We start from the raw sequence: 16,265 nt of genomic DNA, 5'->3' as shown, positions 1-16,265 counted from the left end.
TATAAAACTATAATGAAAAAGCAGCACTACCCCATCTTATCAGATCCTACCCCAAGTCCCATTTCAAGTATTTCACCTATTTTTCCTTGTTATTTTTAATATCTACTTGATATTTCTAAATAACATGATTAAACTACAATTTATCAATTTTATTTTATTTTTAATTTTAATTTTATTGGAGTATAGTTGATTTACAATATTGTGTTAGTTTTAGGTGTACAAGCAAAATGATTCAGTTAAACATATACATATATTCATTCTTTTTGGATTCTTTTCTCCTATAGGTTATCACAGAATATGGAGTAGAGTTCCCTGTCCTATACAGTATGTCCTTGTTGGTTATCTATCTTAGTAGTGTGTGGATGTTCATCCCAAGTTCCTGATTTATCCTTCCCCCAACGTTTCCCCTTTGGTAACCATAAGTTAGTTTTCAATATCCGAAAGTCCGTTTCTGTTTTGCAAATAAGTTCATTTGTATCATTTTTTAAAATTAGATTCCACATATAAGTGATATCATATGATATTGGTCTTTATCTGACTTACTTCACTTAGTATGACAATCTCTAGGTCCATGCATGTTGCTGCAAATGGCATTATTTCATTTTTCTTTTGGCTGAGTAATATTTTCCATTGTCTGTATGTACCACATCTTCTTTACCCATTCCTCTGTCCCTAGACATTTAGGTTGCTTCCATGTCTTGGCTAATGTAGATAGTGCTGCAATGAACATTAGGGAAGCATGTATCCTTTCGAACCATGTTTTCTCCGGATATGTGCCCAGGAATGGGATTGCTGGATCATATGGTAGTTCTATGTTTAGTTTTTTAAGGAACCTCCATACTGTTTTCCACAGAGGTAGTGCCAATTTATATTCCACCAGTAGTGTAGGAGGGTTCCCATTTCTCCACACCCTCTCCAGCATTTATTGTTTGTGGACTTTTTGATGATGCCATTCTGACCAGTGTGAAGTGATACTTCATTGGAGTTTCGATTAGCACTTCTCTGATAATTAGTGATGTTGAGCATCTTTTCATATGCCTTTTGGCCAACTGTATGTCTTCTTTGGAGAAATGTTTATTTAGGTCTTCTGCCCATTTTTCGATTGGGATTTTTTTTTTGTTTTTTTGACATAGAGCTGCTTGAGCTGTTTGCATATTATGGAGATTAATCCCTTGTCGGTCACTTTGTTTGCAAATATTTTCTCCCATTCTGTGGGTTGTCTTTTTGATTTTTTTTTAATGGTTTCCTTTCCTGTGCAGAAGCTTTTAAGTTTAATTAGGTCCCATTTGTTTATTTTCGCTTTTATTTTCATTACTCTAGGAGGTGAATCCAAAAAGATATTGCTGAGATTTATGTCAGAGTGTTCTACCTATGTTTTCCTCTAAGAGTTTTATAATGTCTGGCCTTACATTTAGGTCGTTGATCCATTTTGAGTTTATTTTTGTGTATGGTGTTAGAAAATGTTCTAATTTCATTCTTTTACATGTAGCTGTCCAGTTTTCCCAGCATCACTTACTGAAGAGACTGTCTCTTCTGCATTGTACGTTCTTCCCTCTTTGTCATAGATTAAAAAAATTTTTTTTTCCTAAATTTTTTGGTTGCGCTGTGCAGCATGTGGGATCTTAGTTCCCCGACCAGGGATCAAACCTGTGCCCCTTGCAGTGAAAGCGTGGAGTCCTACCCACTGGACTGCCAGGGAAATTCCTCCTTTGTCACAGATTAATTGACCATAGGTCTGTGGGTTTATTTCTGGGCTTTCAATCCTGTTCTGTTGATCTATATTTCTGTTTATGTGCCAGTACCATACTGTTTTGATGACTGTAGATTTGTAGTATAGTCTGAAGTCAGGGAGTCTGATTCCTCCAGCTCCATTTTTCTTTCTCAGGATTGCTTTAGCTATTTGGGGCCTTTTGTGTTCCCACACAAATTGTAAAATTTTTTGCTCTAATTCTGTGAAAAATGCCATTGGTAATTTGATAGGGATTGCATTGAATCTGCAGATTGCCTTGGGTAGTATAGTCATTTTGACAATATTGATTCTTCCCATCCAAGAACATGGTATATGTTTCCATCTGTTTGTGTCATCTACGATTTTTTTCATCAGCATCATAGTTTTTGAAGTACAGCTCTTTTGCCTCCTTAGGTAGGTTTATTCCTGGGTATTTTATTCTTTTTCATGTGATGGTAAATGGGATTGTTTCTTTAATTTCTCTTTCTGATCTTTCATTGTTAGTATATAGAAATGCAAGAGATTTCTGTGTATTAACTTTGTATCCTGAAACTTTTTTTCAAACCATGTTTTTCTCCGGATCTATGCCCAGGAGTGGGATTGTTGGATCATATGGTAGCTCTATTTTTAGTTTTTTAAGGAACCTCCATACTGTTCTCTATAGTGCCTGTACCAATTTACATTCCCACCAACAGTGTAGGAGGGTTACCTTTTCTCCACACCCTCTCCAGCATTTATTGCTTGTAGACTTTTCGATGATGGCCATAATGACTGGTGTGAGGTGATATATCATTGTAGTTTTGATTTGCATTTCTCTGATAATTAGTGATGTTGAGCATCTTTTCATGTACCTCTTGGCCATCGTTATCTCTTCTTTGAAGAAATGTCTATTTAGGTCCCACTTTCTGGAGAGCTTTTTATCATAAATGGGTGTTGAATTTTGTCAAAAGCTTTTCCTGCATCTATTGAGATGCTCGTATGCTTTTTATTCTTCAATTTGTTGATGTGGTATCACACTGATTGATTTGCGGATACTGAAAATTCCTTGCATCCCTGGGATAAATCTCACTTGATTACAGTGTATGATCACATTTAATATATTGCTGGTTTCAGATTGCTAGTATTTTGTTGAGGATTTTTGTGTCTATGTTTATCAGTGATATTGGCCTGTAATTTTCTTTTTTTGTGGTATCTTTGTCTGATTTTGGTATTGGGGTGATGCTGGCCTCATAGAATGCATTTGGGAGTGTTCCATCCTCTGTGACTTTTTGGAAGAGTGTGAGAAGTATAGGTGTTAACTCTTCTCTAAATGTTTGATAGAATTTGCCTGTGCAGCAATCTGGTTCTGGACTTTTGTTTGCTGGGAGTTTTTTAATCAGTTTCAATTTCAGTACTTGTGATTGGTCTGTTCATATTTTCTATTTCTTCCTGGTTCAGTCTTGGGAGATTGTACCTTTCTGAGAATTTGCCCATTTCTTCTAGGTTGTCCATGTTATTGGCATATAGTTGCTTGTAGTACTCTCTTATGATCTTTTGTATTTCTGTGGTGTCAGTTGTAACTTCTTTTTCATTTCTAATTGTATTGATTTGAGCCCTCTCCCTCTTTTTCTTGATGAGTCTGGCTAAAGTTTTGTCAATTTTGTTTATCTTTTCAAAGAACCAGCTTACAGTTTCATTGATCTTTTCTATTTTCTTCATCTCTATTTCATTTATTTCTGCTCTGATCTTTAATGATTTCTTTCAATCTACTAACTTTGGGTTTTGTTTGTTCTTCTTTCTCTTTGATTTTTCTTGTTTCCTGAGGTAAGACTGTATTGCTATAAACTTCCCTTTTAGAACTGCTTTTGCTGTGTCCCATAGGTTTTGGATCATCGTGCTTTCACTTTCATCTGTCTCTAGGTATTGTTTGATTTCCTCTTTGATTTCTTCAGTGATCCATTGGTTGTTTAGTAGCATATTGTTTAGCTTCCAGGTGTGTGTGTGTTTTTTACAGTTTTTTTCCTTGTAGTTGATTTCTAATCTCATAGCGTTGTGGTTGGAAAAGATGCTTGATGTGATTTCAATTTTCTTAAATTTACTGAGGCTCTCTTTGTGGCCCAGCAGGTGATCAATCCTGGAGAATGTTCCATGTGTACTTGAGAAGAATGTGTATTCTGCTGCTTTTGGATGGAATGCTCTATAAATATCAATTAAGTCCACCTGGTCTAATATGTCATTTAATGCTTGTGTTTCGTTATTGATTTTCTGTCTGGATGATCTGTCCATTGATGAAAGTGGGGTGTTAAAGTCCCCCACTATTATTGTGTTATTGTCAGTTTCTCATTTTATGGCCATTAGCATTTGCTTCATATATTGAGGTGCTCCTATGTTGGGTGCATGTATATTTACAATTGTTATATCTTCTTCTTGGATTGATCCCTTGATCATTATGTAGTGCCCTTCTCTGTTTCTTGTAATAGTCTTTATTTTAAAGTCTGTTTTGTCTGACATGAGCATTGTTACTCCAGCTTTCTTTTGATTTCCATTCGCATGGAATAGATTGTTTTACATACCCTTACTTTCAGTCAGTATGTGTCCCTAGATCTGTAGCACTGCTACTGCAGCTTTCTTTTTATTTTCATTTGCATGGAATATCTTTTTCCATCTTCTCACTTCAGCCTGTATGTGTCCCTAGATCAGAAGTGGGTTTCTTGTAGACATCATATATATGGGTCTTGTTTTTGTATCCATTCAGCTAGTCTGTGTCTTTTGATTGTTGCATTTAATCTGTTTATGTTTAAGATAATTATCAATATGTATGTTTTTATTGCCATTTTGGTAATTGTTTTGGATTTGTTTTTGTTGGTGTTTTTTCTTCCCTTCCTCTTTTGTTCTCTTGTGATTTGATGACTAAATTTAGTGTTGTGTTTGGATTCCTTTTTCTTTTTTGTGTGTGTATCTATTGTAGATTTTCGGTTTGCAGCTACCGTGAAGTTTTGATATAGCAGTCTATATATACACAAGATTGTTTTAAGTTGTTGGTCTTTTAATTTCAAATGCATTTTCAGTATCCTGCATTTGTGCTCTCCTCCACTCACAATTGCTGGTTTTGATATCATATTTGTGTGGAAATGATTTCCTACCTTTACTGTATGTTTGCCTTTACTGATGAGATTTTACATTTGTAATTTTCTTGATTCTAGTTGTGGCCTCTTCTGCCTAGAGAAGTTCCTTTGGCATTTGTTGCAAAGCTGGTTTGGTAGTGCTGAGTTCTCTTGGCTTTTGCTTGTATGTAAAACTTTTGATTTCTCTATCAAATCTGAATGAAAGCCTTGCTGGGTAGAATATTCTTGGTTGTAGATTCTTCCCTTTCATCACTTTAAATATATCATGAAACTCCCTTCTGGCCTGCAGAGTTTCTGCTGAAAAATCAGCTGATAACCATATGGGAGTTCCCTTGTTCCCTTGTATGTTATTTGTTGCTCTTCCCTAGTTGCTTTTAATATTGTTTTTCTTTATCTTTAATTTTCGTCAATTTGATTACTATGTGGCTCTGTGTGTTTCCCCTTGGGTTTATCCTGCCTGGGACTCTTTGTGCTTCCTGGACTTGGGTGACTGTTTCCTTTCCCATGTTAAGGAAGTTTTCAGCTATTATCTCTTCAAATATTTTCTCAGATCCTTTCTCTTCTCTCCTTCTGGGACCCCTATAGTGTGAATGTTGGTGTATTTAACGTTGTCCCTAAGGTCTCTTAGACTGTCCTCATTTATTTTCATTCTTTTTTCTTTATCCTGTTCCATGGCAGTGATTTCCACCATTCTGTCTTCCAGGTCGCTTATCCATTCTTCTGCCTCAGTTATTTTGCTACTGATTCCTTCTAGTTTATTTTTTCATTTCAGTTATTGTATTGTTCATCTGTTTGTTCTTTAGTTCTTCTAGGTCTTTGTTAAGCATTTCTTGTATCTTCTCAATCTGTGCCTCCATTCTTTTTCCAAGCTCTTGGATCATCTTTACTATCATTACTCTGAATTCTTTTTCAGGTGGATTGTCTATCTCCACTTTACTTAGTTCTAGTTCTTCTGGGGTTTTATCTCCTTCATCTGGGACATATTCCTCTGCTGTCTCATTTTGTCTAACTTTCTGTGATTGTGGTTTCTGTTCTGCAGGCTGCAGGGTTGTAGTTCTTCTGCTGTCTGCCCTCTGGTGGATGAAGCTGTCTAAGAGGCTTGTGCAGGCTTCCTGGTGGGAGGGACTGGTACCTGCCCACTGGTGGGTGGAGCTGGGTCTTCTCCCTTTGGTGGGCAGGGCCATGTCAGGAGGTGTGTTTATTGGGCAGCTGTTTATTCAGGAAGACGTTAAGCAGCTTGTCTGCTAATGGATGGGGCTGTGTTCCTGCCCTGTTGGTTGTTTGGCCTGAGGTATCCCAGTACTGGAGCCTACAGATTGTTGGGTGGGGCCAGGTCTTGGTGAGACAATGGTGGCCTTCAAGAGGGCTCATGCCAATGAGTTTGTCAAACCTGCCACTACCAGTGTCCTTGTCCCTGCAGTGAGCCACAGCCACCCCTGCCTCCACAGGAGACCCTCTAATACTAGCAGGTAAGTCTGGCCCAGTCTCTTATGAGGTTACCACTTTTTTCCCTGGGTCCTGGTGCACATGAGACCCTGTGTGCACTCACCAAGAGTGGGGTTTCTGTTTCCCCCAGTCCTGTGGAACTGCTGTGATCAAATCTTGCTGGCCTTCAAAGACAGATTCTCTGGGGGCTCCCTCTCCTGTTGCCACACCTCCAAGCTGGGGAGCCTAATGTGGGGCTCAACTTTCACTCCTGTGGGAGAACTTCTGTGGTATAATTGTTTTCCAGTTTGTGAGTTGGCCACCTGGTGTGTATGGATTTGATTTTACTGTGATTGTGCCCCTCCTACTGTCTTGTTGTGGCTTCTTCTTTGTCTTTGGATGTAGAATATCTTTTTTGGTAGGTTCCAGTGCTTTTTTGTTGGTGGTTGTTCAGTCGTTAGCTGTGATCCTGGTGTTTCCATAAGAAGGGGTGAGCATGTGTCCTTCTACCCTGCCATCTTGTCTCCTCCCATTATATATCTCCCATGAGGTTTTGATGTAGCAGTCTATATATATACAAGATTGTTTTAAGTTGTTGATCTCTTATTTTTAAATGCATTTCCAATATCCTGCATTTGTACTCTCCTCTTCTCATTATTGCTGGTTCTGATATCATATTTGTGCATGGATGACTTCCTACTTTTACTTTATGTTTGCCTTTACTGGTGAGCTTTCCCATTCATAGTTTTCTTGATTTTAGTTGTGGCCTTTTCTGTAGAGAGAAGTTATTTTGGCATTTTTTGCAAAGCTGGTCTGGTGGTGCTGAATTCTCTTAGCTTTTGCTTGTCTGTAAAACTTTTGATTTCTCCATCAAACCTGAATGGGAGCCTTGCTGGGTAGAGTACTCTTGGTTGTAGGTTTTTCCCTTGCATCATGTTAAATGTATTGTGCCACTCCCTTCTGGCCTGCAGAGTTTCTGCTTAAAAATCAGCTGATAACCATATCAGGGTTCCCTTGTATGTTATTTGTTGCTTTTAATATTTTTTCTTTGTCTTTAATTTTTGTCAGTTTGATTAATTTGTGTCTTGGCATGTTCCTCCTTGGGTTTATCTTGTATGGGACTCTCTGCGCTTCCTGGATTTGATTGAGTGTTTCCTTTCTCACGTTAGGGAAGTTTTCAGCTATAATCTCTTCAAATATTATTTTCTCAGGCCCTTTCTCTCTCTCTTCTCCTTCTGAGTCTTTATCAATTTTAGATGTCAGGATGGAAAATCACTGTTTCTCCACTTATGCTCATGCCTTCATAGTGCTGCACCTCATTCTTTGTGTAACCTCTCCAAAGCTAAGCCATCATCTTACCCAGTTGTGTCATGTTGTCACATTCGAAGAACATCTGACATCAAAAAACAAGTCCTCAAGTTTTTGGTTTGCTCAAGCTTCTTTGTCTCTACCACAGATGTTTTCCAAATTCTCCAAGAGGATTATAAACCCCTCAGTGACACCTTTTCAACACCATGTACTGTACCTAATAATTTTTTCGATGGAGACATTCATCTTTCTCAAGCAAGCTCTCCACCCTCTTGGTCTAATCACCACTGCTTGCTCTCTAAGCCTGCTGAATTACTGTAGTCCTGGACATCCCTTTGCTCCCATTTCCTATGTTCTGTATCTCCCTCTTTTTTGGTTTACTAGCTCATCCTTCAGATTCCTATAAATGAAGACATGGGATGTAATACTCAGAAGGCCTCACATCTATGAACATGTTTTTATTTTACTTAATAATCCTTAATTCACAGTTTGGCTGGATATAGAATTATAGGTGAGAAATTATTTACTTCTCAAATTTTAAGGCATCACTCTACTGTTCTAACTTCCAATTCAATGCCATCCTGATTTCCAAGTCTTTGTATATAATCTGATTTTTTTTCTCCCTGGAAACTCTCAGTTGCTTTGTTTTCTCTATGTAGCAAACTTTCATGTTAATATGCCTTTCGGTTATGTGCTGTACTAAAAGGTTCAGTATTGTCCTTGGCCCTTGGTAGCATCTTTGATTTGGAGCCATATACCCTTCAGTTCTAAAAAAAATTTTTTTTGTTTTTTTTTTTGATAATTGTTGTTCTCAGTTTCCCTTTCTGGAGTTCTATTAAGTGAAGGCTGGACTTCTCAGGTCACTTGTCTACTCTATCTTTTCTCTCATATTATCTCTCTTTGATTTTCTGAAGGATTTACTCAACTTTATTTTCCAGTTTCTGTACTCAATACTTAACTAGAACAGCTCTTTCTTATTATCTGATTGTTGCTTTTATAAAACATCCAGCTCACTTCTATGGATACATTGTCATCTCTTAATTCTAAGAATATAAATTAAAGGCTTCTTTCTTCTGCCCATTCTAATGTCTGTAATTCTTCCAAGTTTCTTTCTCCCATTTATTTGTTCTTTACTTCAAGGTTTTTCTTAAATGCCTGGTTACTCCTTGTTGTCTGCTCATATTTAAGAGGAAGGCATCCAAGAACTGACTGGAAGCTCTGTGTGGGGGAAGCAAGGGAGGCTCATTGGGTGGGAACCTGATCGTTTGGCAAGAACCTTATGATGGGGCTGGATTTTAGATTTTTTATTTTGAGTCTATTCTGTTTCTTTAGAGAAAAATCTTCCAAATTCCTATCTGGATGCAAGAAGAGAGTAGTCCACGTGTGTGAGACACAGCTGTCACAGTACTGAAATTGAGCTACACAAAGGAACTGGGGATCATCATCAGTCTGTATATTGACTTTCCTTAATTTGACCCATCTGGTTTCAGTATGACTGCTCTCCCAATCTCTGCTGGTCCTGCTCTTTCCAAGTCTAGGCCCCATATGCCTCAATTTTTCCATGTAATATACCTTCTAACTTATGTCTCCTGCTAAGGTAGGGAAAGGTAAGTTGCCTGACTACTTGGAGGATGAGGTAGGTTCCTTGGCATCTGTATCCTTTTCTTCATAAGTATTTTCAGACAGTTCCCCAGATTTAAGCCCCATGCCTCATCCCTGCCTTCATGACACCCCAAAACAGAGACTGTTGAAGATAATCATCTTGAATTCTGTTTTATTTCATGGCCTATAAAAGAGATAAAGTTTACCTTATGGGAACAACTTGTTTTAAAATGTGCAAATAATAAATACACCATACAGTTGGTGTTATTCACTTTCTTAATGACTTGAGAACCACAGTGTAACTTTTCTCTAAACAGTTTAGTATTTCTAACATTGAAGATTACATTTTCTGATATAGTTGATCATTTTGTTCCTTAGCAGAAGGCATTTCACATGAAACTGCCTGCTTAGTGTGAATAAATTGTCCAAGTTGCTCAGAAAAGAAGAAAAAGTAATTATGAAATTCTACTATATCTTTATTTCTTACTGTTTTCAAGGGTCTTCCCTCATCTGAACATCTTGTTTTTTTTTTTTTTTTTTTATAATTAGGAACAATACTTTTCTAACTGGTCATATATTCAATAGAATTTTACATATTGGCAAGGGTACATTTTAAAACAAAGGGTTCAAAAACAAATCTCCTGTGCCCTGACTGGTTCCCAGGTACCTGACTGGTTTATTTCATAAAATCCGTCGCAGATGTAGAGAACAGATGTGTGGACACAGGGGGAAGGGGAGGGTGGGATGAATTGGGCGATTAGGTTTGACATAAATACACTACCACGTGTAAAATAGATAGCTAGTGGGAACCTGTGGTATAGCTCGGGGAGCTCAGCTTGGTGCTCTGTGATGACCTAGATGGGTGGGATTGGGGGAGGTGGGAGGAAGGTCCAAGAGGGAAGGGATATATGTATGCATATAGCTGATTCACTTTGTTGTACACCAGAAACTAACACAACATCGTAAAGCAATTATACTCCAATTAAAAAAAAAAATCCATCTAGTTTGTGGCTTTAGTATTTCTCTAAAATCATTACTCTTGTAACTATTATGCCTACTTACATGAGAAATAGTAAAAGAAAAGAGAAGGAAACTATCATCACACTCTCATGATTTCACCAGTTCTTGATGTTTTCCAGTTTGATTATCCATGCTATCACCTCTATTCTCCAAACTTAATTTGCCAGGATTACAGTCTTTAATTCCACGAAAACTAAGATCTCAAATTTGTCTTAAACCAGGTAAACATGTAGCAAAGATTTCCAGTTCCATTACAGACCTGCTACAATTTCTCCAGCAAGCTCAGTGCTGAAGCCCAGGGAGGGATGTCAGAGAAAGCAGACAATGACCACAGAAGGCAGAAATTGCTGGGGAGGGGAGAGCAAGACTGCTGAGGAGAGGATCTCATACTATGGACAATATATTCCTACAGTAACCTGGCATTTTTCATGCTTTGGTTATATAACAGAAAATGATCAGAATTTTAAATATCAAAGAACTCAGGTGTTAGCTACACCTGCAAACTGAACTAGTACTATATACTCTCAGAATATCTCATTTATATACATATCCTGATATCTAGTTTGTATACATATATTTCAATATCAAGAAAATAAAAATAGATGCAGTCATTTTAAGAGGAGCCAAACTCAAAATTCAGGAAACAAATATAAATAAGTAAATATGCCTGTGTTTTGTACTTTAACAGGTGGTGTGCCAATGTACAGACAGCATAACTTGGAATCCTGGCTGTACCATTTACTAGCTGGTTGGCCTTAACCTTTGTTTCCTCATCTGTAAAAATAATAAAAATAACCTTCCTTATACAGATGTTGGAAAAACAAAACAAAATGTGTAAAATACTAAGTACATACTAAGTACCCAGAATATGTTAGTTATTATCATATGATGATTATAACTATTTTAGATTCTAAATAGTTTTTCCGGTTGAGGATATCATTTCCCCTTAAACTCATAATGTCTAAAAAATAATAATCATTATCTACTGCTTCTTTGTTTCTGTTAGTGATACCGCTAACCTCCAAGTGTTATGTGAGCTCCACAGAGACCTAAAACTTTAGACTTGGACACATCTTGCTCCTCCCATATTATGTGTTATAAAATGTATTTTTAGGATCTACTCTCCTTTCTGGGCTAAATTTAGTTTCAGAAAATGGAATCATACCTTTTTTCTCAACTTCATGAAATTTACTCTTCTAAAATACAATATACATATTTGCCCATGTCCCATTCCCCTCTGTGGATGTTATAAACTTTGGATTTACAGCCAAGTACATGTGCTTGTACACACACATGCACCACTTCTGATAAAGATATGGAAAGGTCAGCAATATATAAATTCATTATGGTGTTTTGTTGCATCTGAAAACACCTTTAGCCAGGACAGATGGAAATTGAATGTAGTTTACTACTCCCACATTTAAGGTGTCCTCGAGCTAAGGGTATGGTATTTCAACTCAGCTACATAAACATTTTTAATACTTACCAGGGTTGGCAAGAATAATCTACTGGTTTGGGCACCTAGGATGTAAAAAGGCAAAAATAGATTAAGTTTACTTAAGGGAAGCTTTAAGAAATCAATCATTAATTCAGTTCAGCTGACTCAGCTCTATAAAACCCTAAGTAGCACAGTCCTAGAACTATCCATTGGCCATATTATACAGAGTGAATCATAGTATATGTCAGATAAGTAGAAAATAATTCATTTCACTTTAATTCTTTCATTCATTTTACTGCCACTGTACCTCTAAAGGAAGAGATAACAGGAAAAATATGAATTGGAATCTTTTGGTATTTATTATCAAGGCAGTTTAATCCTATCATAGAAAATTAAAATGAAAATGTTAGGAAAACCAAATAGCACACTGCTTTCCCAATATATGGGGAAAACAGGCAAAATAAACAATATACACCTGATATAGACTCTTATTGTGTAACACAGATTTTAGACTCTGATTTAGAAGTCTACCAACTGGAAAACCTTTTATTTATGAAAAAGTCATAGGAAATACTCATTTTCCCCTTTTCTCCTATGTAGCTTTACAACAGAGAAAAACTTCATTTTCTACGCAAATAAAGAAAGAAAAAATAAACTTCTAGTTGCTGATTGCAATTAGAAAATGAGCAAAGCCAAAGAAGGCACACCAATATTCAAAAAACAACAAATACAATTCGTACTATGTAATTTTCATGAATCACCTGAATCTTTGATGTATACATTCCATGGTATTCCTGGGCCTTTTTATGCTGGGTGATTAAAAATACTGTTACCCTCATTTGTAACTGAGGTCTGGTTAATGTGAATATATCTCTAGCTATGTCCATTTTCATAATGGGCTGTTACTATTTTGACCTTCCAGGTTAAGAATTATTTGTAAAAAAACTATTCTTCTGGTCAGAACATCTCTAAAGTTACTAATATTTAAATATTTTTATCCTATGGATCACATTTTAAATTTCACCACTGTGTAAAATCCTGATACACAGATAACATATTGAAAGTAAATTATACCATTCGAATCCTGCGAATATTTTCTTATACCATTTTGTTTTCGCAAATAGAAAATCAATCTTCAACAGTTTCCCTTTTAGTAAAATATACATGGCCTCAGAAATCTGATGGGGAAAAAAGTTTTTTCCTCCTTCCCTCTACCTCTCTGTATTCTTCAAATGTATGCTTATTCCTAAACCTATCTCTCTCTTCCTGGAGAACAACAACAAAGAGAGAGAAAGAGGACAGAGCAGGTAAAGAGCTTCAACATATCTTGACTGTGGATTTTCTCAGCTGGGAAGGATCCACAAAAGTGAAGGGTGACATAAAATTCTAAAGTAGAACAGAGATCTGAGGCTGTTCCATCCTGATGTGTCCTTCTGAAGCTTTTTCTCTCTTCGGTACATTCTGATGTGTGATGAGCCAGGACTGTCTTCTCAGCTGTGACCCCCATCATCAGAGTAGGATCCTGTCCTTTTCCATCTGACATGAGCCCTCCTCATTTCTATCATGTGTACTTTGGGCCCTCGTTTGGAGGAATATATCATATATAAGGCTATAAATAATTCTGTTCTCATCTTTGACAGTTTTTCCCTAATGCCTTTTTCTGCCTTCATCATAGGCTGTTTACATTGTTAAGACTTCTGCTGTGGATGTAGCATTTTAAAAAAATTTCATTGGGAATATAGCATACATATAAAATTACATATAAGATACATGCTTCTTCCCAAGTACATTTTATAAAAGCTAGATGAGACAGAAGTGAACTTTCTGTGTTTGTTAGGCTAGAAATGTCATTATTTCATCCTCATTGAGGAAAGATATATTTCTAATTTTCTTTCAAAACTTTGAGTATATTATTCTTACTGCTTCAAATATTGAAATTTCATTGTATAGAATTCCCATTCAGTTCTTTTTTATAGTTCTTATTTCTCTGCTGACGTTTCCTGTCCATTCAGTATAAACATACAGTTAACCCTTGAACAAAACGGGTTTGAATTGCATGGGTCCACTTATACGTGGATTTTTTTCAATAGTAAATACTACAATACTACACAATCTGCATTTGATTGAATCTATGGATGTGAAACCACAGATATGGAGGAACTGTGAATATAGAGGGGTGACTATAAGTTATAGGTGAATTTTCCACTGCTTGGAGGGTCAGCGCCCTAATCCCTGCATGTTTCAAGGGTCAACTGTATTTTCCTTTATTTATGTCCTTGAGCACAGTTACAATAGCTACTTTAAAAATCCTTTCTTGCAAATTCTATCATTTGGGACAGCTGAGGGTTGTTATCCTTTAATTGTCTTTTCTTTTGAGTGTAGTTCACGTTTTCCTGTTTCTTTGTATACGGAGTGATTTTAGATGGCCTCTTGGACGATTTGAATGATATGCTGTAGAGGCCCTGGATTCAGTTATGCTCCTACAAAGAGTGTGGTTTTTCTTAGAGCAGGCAGTTAACTTGTTTGAACCCCAACTGCAAACTCTGTCTTCCCTGTGGTAAGGGGCAACTGAATACTTCATTAAGTTCTTTTAGCCTAAGCTGAGCTACTTGAAGTCTGCACCACTCAGAGACTGAGGCAATGTTTATACACAGAATTTGAGGTTCTCCCTCACTCTTCTTTCCTTTCTAAGATTTCTTATCTCCCTTTCCAGATTGTGTTTGCTTCAAACTCCATATTCTGCTCTTCAAGCCAGTAATACTGTGAGGTTTCTATCTGAATTTCAGCCACCCTGCATGGTGCAGCCCAGGGTCTATCCTTAAGCTAGCCTTAAAGCCAGGAAACTCACCAAGTATCATCCTTCTTCTGAATGTCAAGTCCTCTCCTAGCCAGTATGTTCAGATAGTTGTTTTTGTAAAAAATATTTTGTCCAGAGTTTGTAGTTATTTTCTGTGGGAGGCTTGGTCCAATAGGAGCTACTTGACAATGACCAGAAGTGGAAACTCTTATTGTTTCCATTATTGCTGTTGTTAGCTATATGTCTAATCATCAACCCTTTATAGGTAATCTGTATTTTCTCTCAGGTTGGTTTTAATATTTTCTCTTTGTCTTTGATGTTCTGCAGTTTCACTAAAATGTATCTAGGTATTGATTAAGTTTAATATACTCTTCTTGACTATTAAGATTAGTTTTATCATAAATTCTGGAAAATTCTCAGCCATCATTTGAACATTGCTTTCCCACAATTATCTATATTCTCTCTTTCAATAGATGTATTTGAACTTTATCATTCCATTCTCTATCTCTTAATCTTTCTGGACTATTCACTGAGAAATTTATTCAGATTTTTCTTCCAATTTTCTGCCCAACTGGGTCTCATACATCATGTAATGTTTCCATTAAGTTTCTCATTTCAACTACTATATCTGATTCTTTTTGAAATATGCCCAAACAAGAGTTACTTGTTTTCCTTTTAGACTTTTATTCCCCCTTTTATTTCTTCAACCATATTAAACATACAATTTTGAACTTAGTATCTGATAATTCCACTATCTGTTGTCTTTGTGGGTCTAATTCTGCATTTTATTGTCTCTGCTGACTTTTGCTTAAGGTGGGTTTGTTTCCTCATAAATATAATTATTCCAAATTGTGAATTTATAATCCCTGGGACTTTATCAGTAGAAATCCTTTGAGGTGCCAATCTAGAGAGAATCTGTACTTGAATTGGGAACACAATCAATGTGGAATCATTTTATACTATGTTTCTTTTTAAAAATTTTATTTTATATTGGAGTATTGTTGACTAACAATGTTGCATTAGTTTCAGGTATACAGCAGAGTGATTCAGTTATACATATACATATACAAGTTCTTTTCCCATTTAGGTTATTACAGAATGTTGAGCAGAGTTCCCTATGTTATACAGTAGGTCCATGTTGGTTTTCTGTTTTAAATATAGCAGTGTGTAAATGTCAATTCCAAACTCCCAATCTATGCCTCCCCCCCACCCCTCCCCCGGGTAACCATAAATTCATTCTCTACGTCTGTGAGACTGCTTCTGTTTTGTAAATAAGTTCATTTGTATCATTTTTTTTAGATTCCACATATAAGTGATATCATATGATATTTGTCTTTCTCTGTCTTACTTCACTTAGTGTGACAATCTCCAGGTCCATCCATGTTACTGCAAATGGCATTATTTCATTGTTTTTAATGGCTGAGTAATATTCCATTGTATATATATATACCACACCTTCTTTATCCATTCATCTGTCAGTGGACATTTAGGTTGCCTCCATGTCTTGCCTATTGTAAATATTGCTACCATGAATACTGGGGTGCATGTATCCTTTTGAACCATGGTTTTCTCTGGATATGTGCTCAGGAGTGGGATTGCTGGATCATATGGTAGCTCTATTTTTAGCTTTTTAAGGAACCTCCATACCGTTCTCCATAGTGGCTGTACCAATTTACATTCCCACCAAGAGTGTAGGAGGGTTCCCTTTTCTCCACACTCTTTCCAGCATTTATTGTTTGTAGACTTTTTGATGATGGCCATTCTGACTGGTGTGAGGTGATGTCTCATTGTAGTTTTGATTTGCATTTCTCTAATAATTAGTGATGTTGAGCATCTTTGGAT

General features: G+C 36.6%; 1 protein-coding gene across 19 annotated transcripts in view; it reads right to left on the bottom strand.

The window, feature by feature from the left end:
* Positions 1–16,265, bottom strand: part of VAV3 (vav guanine nucleotide exchange factor 3) — a 513,627-nt gene that overhangs the window by 155,387 nt on the left and 341,975 nt on the right. For 18 of the 19 annotated variants that reach the window (XR_014242136.1, XR_014242137.1, XM_082383492.1 and 15 more), the window contains exon 22: positions 11,675–11,709. The exons of the other annotated variant lie outside the window; for it this stretch is intronic. Coding sequence is in view for 16 of the 18 variants with exons in the window: in XM_082383492.1 (XP_082239618.1) it covers positions 11,675–11,709 (35 nt within the window). In the remaining 2 variants the exon portion in view is untranslated. The remainder of the gene's footprint in view (positions 1–11,674; positions 11,710–16,265) is intronic. 19 annotated transcript variants of the gene reach the window in all.

The sequence above is a fragment of the Balaenoptera borealis genome (genome assembly GCF_965194805.1).
Source record: "Balaenoptera borealis genome assembly, chromosome: 1".
In the NCBI taxonomy this organism is placed as follows: domain Eukaryota; kingdom Metazoa; phylum Chordata; class Mammalia; order Artiodactyla; family Balaenopteridae; genus Balaenoptera; species Balaenoptera borealis.
This window is presented reverse-complemented; position numbering and strand designations above follow the sequence as displayed.